This window comes from Pseudophryne corroboree, chromosome 4, assembly GCF_028390025.1.
Source record: "Pseudophryne corroboree isolate aPseCor3 chromosome 4, aPseCor3.hap2, whole genome shotgun sequence".
In the NCBI taxonomy this organism is placed as follows: domain Eukaryota; kingdom Metazoa; phylum Chordata; class Amphibia; order Anura; family Myobatrachidae; genus Pseudophryne; species Pseudophryne corroboree.
The window spans coordinates 845,324,451-845,330,103 of NC_086447.1; the positions used below are offsets into that span (position 1 = coordinate 845,324,451).

Here is a 5,653-nt window from a genome sequence, read left to right on the forward strand (position 1 = left end):
GGGAGTGCCGGTCCTTGGTGTGTGTGTGTGTGTGTGTGTGTGTGTGTGTGTGTGTGTGTGTGTGTGTGTGTGTGTGTGTGTGTGTGTGTGTGTGTGTGTGTGTGTGTGTGTGTGTGTGTGTGTGTGTGTGTATATATGCACATATTTATCTGCAGCGATACTTTTCTGGATAAGCCAGAAAATCAGCACGCCATAGTTAGTGTAACTGGAAGTTTATAGCATCCTGAGCCACATATTGTACATGCCAGAATGCAATCAGTTTACAAAAGTGCAATCGTGCATAGGGGGTCATTCTGAGTTGATCGCTCGCTAGCTATTTTTTGCAGCGCTGCAAACAGATAGTCGCCGCCTATAGGGGAGTGTATTTTTGCTTTGTAAGTGTGCGATCGCATGTGCAGCCGAGCATTACAAAAAAGTTTTGTGCAGTTTCTGAGTAGCTCAGGACTTACTCAGCCGCTGCGATCAATTCAGCCTGTTCTTGTCCAGAATTGACGTCAGGCACCCACCCTGTAAACGCTTGGACACGCCTTTGTTTTTCCAAACACTCACAGAAAACGGTCAGTTGCCACCCACAAAAGTCCTCTTCCTGTCAATCTCCTTGCGATCGGCTGTGCGAATGGATTCTTTGTTAAATCCATTGCTCAGCAATGATCCGCTTTGTACCCGTATGAAGCGCCTGCGCATTGCGGTGCATACGCATGCGCAGTTGTGACCTGATCGCAGAGCAGTGAAAAATCCTAGCATGCGATCAGGTCGGAATGACCCCCCATAGTGCATACAAATGTTCCCAGCAGGCTTGTACACAGCACTTATCAACAGCCATATAATGTGGCAAGCAGGGTGACTGGCCGATATCCGGACTCCAGATCGACAGCAAAAAGGTCGACAAACCTTAGGTCGACATGGACAAAAGGTCAACATGGACAAAAGGTCGACAGGAACAAGGTCGACATGGAAAAAGGTCGACATGAGTTTTTCACGATTTTTTTCTTTTTTGGAACCTTTTCATACTTAGCGATCCACGTGGACTACGATTGGAACGGTAATCTGTGCCGAGCGAAGCGGTAGCGGAGCGAAGGCACCATGCCCGAAGCATGGCGAGTGAAGCGAGCCATGCGAGGGGACGCGGTGCACTACCTGGGGTTCCCGGTCACTCTACGAAGAAAACGACACAAAAAAGAAAAAGAAAATGTCGACCTTTTTCCATGTCGACCTTGTTCCTGTCGACCTTTTGTCCATGTCGACCTAAGGTGTGTCGACCAATTGGTGTCGACCTTTTTGCTGTCTATCCTGAGTCCCAGACCCGACTGGCCACAGCCCGGACAGCTGTCTCCCTGCTCACAGGCACTTTCATCCAGGGGCAGCGCTACAGTAAGAAGTTCAAGCCAATTTGGGAAGTTTCCTAACACACTAATAATGTACACGGAATTGGTTGTATAATTAAAAATATATATATTCTGACTTGTGCAAATGAACGTATTACTCCTGAGCCGCTTTCATACTATTACAGTGTATTGCATAATCCATAGTCTTTTTTTACACTGTACATTAGTCTATAGTGTATGTAGCTCCAGCGCTATGACGATACAAAATATTACATATTAAAAAGGAAAAAAAGACGATAACTTGGTTTCCAGTCAATTGCAAACATTAGGATTCTGCAACAGTTTCTAAAATCGTCCCGATAGCTCGTTAGTGTAATTGCTATGCCAGACTATATGGCAATTCCTGTTCATGTCTGTCTGGACAACAAGGAAAGGATTTGAGATTCTGGACACGCAGTAGACTGATTTGCATGATGATTCCTATAAGCGCTGGTCTGCCGCTACTCACACGCACAGGGGAAAGACGATTAAACAACTTCTTGCGATTTATAGTCAGATCAGTGTTGTTACCCTTTCCAGATAATAATATCACTCCACAATATATATATATATATATATATATATATATATATATATATATACATACATACATACATACATATATATATATATACATACATATATATATACACACACACATATATATACATATATATATATATATATACACACACATATATATATACGCATATATATATACATATATATATACATATATATATTTATATATACATATATATTTTTTTTTTATTTATATATAGAGATATATAGATATACATATATGTATGTTATATATATATGTGTGTGTGTGTGTGTGTGTGTGTGTGTGTGTGTGTGTGTGTGTATATATGTATATATATATATTTATATATGTATATATATATATATATATATATATATATATATATATATATTGGTAGATAGATATATACACACACGCACACACGCTTAAAAGCAAGCACCACCAGCAGCTATATAACAGTTAAGTGAATAAGCACAAGTCCTCCCAGCAGAAGAGGCTCAGTAGGAGGGTCACCGCCCATCCACACCCTTCCCAAATCCCCCCTCCTATCCCATTAGGCACTTTCACTGATTATGATTTACTAGGAGTTCCAGATACTGCAATTGAACCGTGTCCCGGTCACAGCCCATGCAAGTTGTTCAGCAATCTGTGAGTGTTACAAGCAGATCATCATCATCCCCAGCGACTCCAGCCCTTCCTTCCAGGCACTTCCTTCCTTCCTCTCTTCTACTGGGCTGTAGGGAGGGCTGGGAGCATATAAAGTTGGGCACAAACTTTGAGACATGACACAGACCTCTCTGTGCGGACACATGAGGACTTCTGGCTGGGATACTTGCACTTTCCTAATTACCAGCCGTCCCTCTGCCTGACTGCCAGCACTGTGCTCTGCCCTTGGCTGCCTATACAGGGACATGATGCTGCTGCTGCTGCTCCACACAGTCTGCGCTGCGCTCCTCTCTGCGCACTTGGCGCATCTGGCACCGCTGGATGAGCTGGCACTGGAGTTTGTGTGCCTGGACCAGGCCTGTTACTCTGTATCCTGGATGAATAAACGGTTTGCCAAAGCAAGTAAATCCTGCAGTGACATCCAGGGACACTTGATGACGGTGAAAAACTCTGTACAAGCCGATGCAATCGCTTTACTGATGGGCAAAGTGGAGAAAGCTGATGCGAGAGTGTGGATAGGGCTGGAGCAGCCTTATAAAAACAGATGCACAGATACGCTGCAGCCTCTGAGGGGATTCACTTGGGTGACCGGGGGCAGCTACACCGATTACAGCAACTGGAAGAGTGGAGAGCAGAAATGCGGTGCGCTCTGCGCCACTGTGCGCAAAGATGCGACCTGGGAGGAAATTGATTGCGACTCCAAAGCGGATGGCTACTTGTGCGAGATAAGCTACTTCTCTTCATGTAACGCACTTACTGTACCTGCAGACTACAATGTCACCTATTACCACACATCCCTTGGTTTTGGTCTTAGTGGGGGTCCTGTTTTTCCCCCTGGAACTAACGCAGTCATATCCACATTCCAGGACACTCTCTTCTGCCTAGATAAAGGTGAGAGTGGTGGGGTATGGAGCAGTAATGCCCCAGCAGCTTGGACTTGCTTGATCATGAATGGGGGCTGTGACCATGAATGTGTGGAAGTATCTGGCACCCCTGAGTGTCAATGCCCCCCAGGATCACAGCTCAAAGCAGATAAACGAGCCTGTTCCACACCCTGTGACCCCAACCCCTGTAGCCAACTCTGTGTCTCACACTCAGAGTCTCCTGGCTTCTTCTGTATGTGCTCTGAGGGCTACAACCTTGCAGATGATGGGACAACATGTGAAGACATTGATGACTGTGCAGTCAACCCCAATATCTGTGAAAGCCATTGCACCAACACCATCGGAAGCTTTGTCTGCAGCTGCAAACCTGGTTTTGAGATGGTTGATGAGTGTGAGGACAGGGGTGAGTGTCAGGCAGAGTGTCAGGACATTGACGAGTGCATAAACCCAGCCACCCTCTGTGAGCATGACTGTGAGAATTATCCAGGTGGCTACAGGTGTGTCTGTGTTGAAGGATTTGTCATTGATGAGAAAAAGCCAAATAAATGCAAGCGGTTCTGCAACACATCATTCTGTGAGGCTGAGTGTGATGTCAACAACAAGGACAAGTGCCAGTGCCCAGATGGCTACATAGTGGATGAGAATGATGCAGGGGACCCTATTTGCACTGATGTGGATGAGTGTGATTCAGTGTCCTGTGACTGGTCCTGTACCAATTTGTTTGGATCATACCAATGTATTTGCCCAGAAGGATACACTGTCCAACATACCAAATGCATTCCTCCAGAGGAAGGTTCAGGTGGGACAGAAACACCTTCAGAAATCACTCCATCTCCATCCACCACTCCAGACATCCCTAGCCTACAGCCAGCCATGCTGTTAGGGATCTGCATTGGAATTATCTCCATGTTGACTGTCCTGATAGCAATCCTGTGCCACATGTTGAGGAAACAGAGCATGGAACAGCAGGCCTTGGACTATAAGTGTAAAAACACTGAGAAGGATGTGGTCCTCCAGCAAGTAAAGTCAGAACCACAAAGGACACTTTAATGTCTAAAATACCATAGGGGGTGATGTATCAAACCTTGGAGATAAATAAAGTGGAAAAAGATAAAGTACCAGCCAATCGGGATCTAACTGCCATTCAACAGGCTGTGTTTGAAAAATGACAGCTATGAGCTGATTGGATTGGTATTTTATTGCTCTCAACTTTATCTGTCACCGAGGATTGGTACATCTCCCCCATAATGCATTCACCCCCCCCCCCCCCCCCCCAAACCACAGTGTAACCTGTTCTACAGAGGATTAAGACTATTATACATGGTCTAGGGCTATTAACTGTCAAGTGGGTACATTGGGGTCACTGGCTAACCACATGACCTCACAGAGGGGTAATCTGAGGGTCCTTCATGCTTCCCCAATACACGTCACATGTACTGGTTGAATTCGGCTGAACTGTAGAAATTGGGAAACTAAATATAAGGAGTGGCTATACTTTTCCGCGTGTGGTTATGGATATCTGTGTAAATAAATTATGTAAAATGCAGTTTACAAGATGAGGGATATGGTACACTAGGTGACATTGTAATCTAATGAGATAAAGTCATTTAGCCCACAACCAATATGGGAATAATGTGAAAATTTGGGTTCAGGACTAACAGGGCTGCTTATTAGGAGGTTAAGGTTATAGTCACACAATCTTAACATGTGTGCGTGCATGTGTGTATGTATATGTATATAAATAAATAAATATATATATATATATATATATATATATATATTCGCCTCCAAATGAGGTCGAGGGCACTATAGATCACGCTACAGGTAAAAAACAGCAATTTATATAAATGACCAATAACAATGATTTATTTAAAAAAAAAATATTCTACAACCACTTCTTACTATGTGGATACAGAGATACACCCTTTCAATACACAAATCATGCCAATTGTGTCAATATGAATTTTTGAAGGGTCTTTTTCTCTCCTCAGCCCAGAGGAGAGAAAAAGACTCTTCAAAAATTCAAATTGACACAATTGGCATGACTTGTGTATTGAAAGGGTGTATCTCTGTATCCACATAGTAAGAAGTGGTTGTAGAAAAAAATTTTAATAAACCATTGTAATTGGTCATTTATATAAATTGCTGGTTTTTACCTGGAGAGTGATCTATAGCGCCCTCGATCTCATTTGGAG

At 43.6% G+C, this 5,653-nt stretch overlaps 1 protein-coding gene across 1 annotated transcript; it reads left to right on the forward strand.

Moving 5' to 3' along the window:
- The first annotated feature begins 2,473 nt into the window (after window positions 1-2,473).
- On the forward strand, window positions 2,474-5,296 carry LOC134910510 (thrombomodulin-like). The gene has a single exon (XM_063918614.1). The coding sequence runs from the start codon at window positions 2,820-2,822 to the stop codon at window positions 4,506-4,508; it is 1,689 nt and encodes a 562-aa protein (XP_063774684.1). The 5' UTR covers window positions 2,474-2,819; the 3' UTR covers window positions 4,509-5,296.
- The last annotated feature ends 357 nt before the right edge of the window (window positions 5,297-5,653 follow it).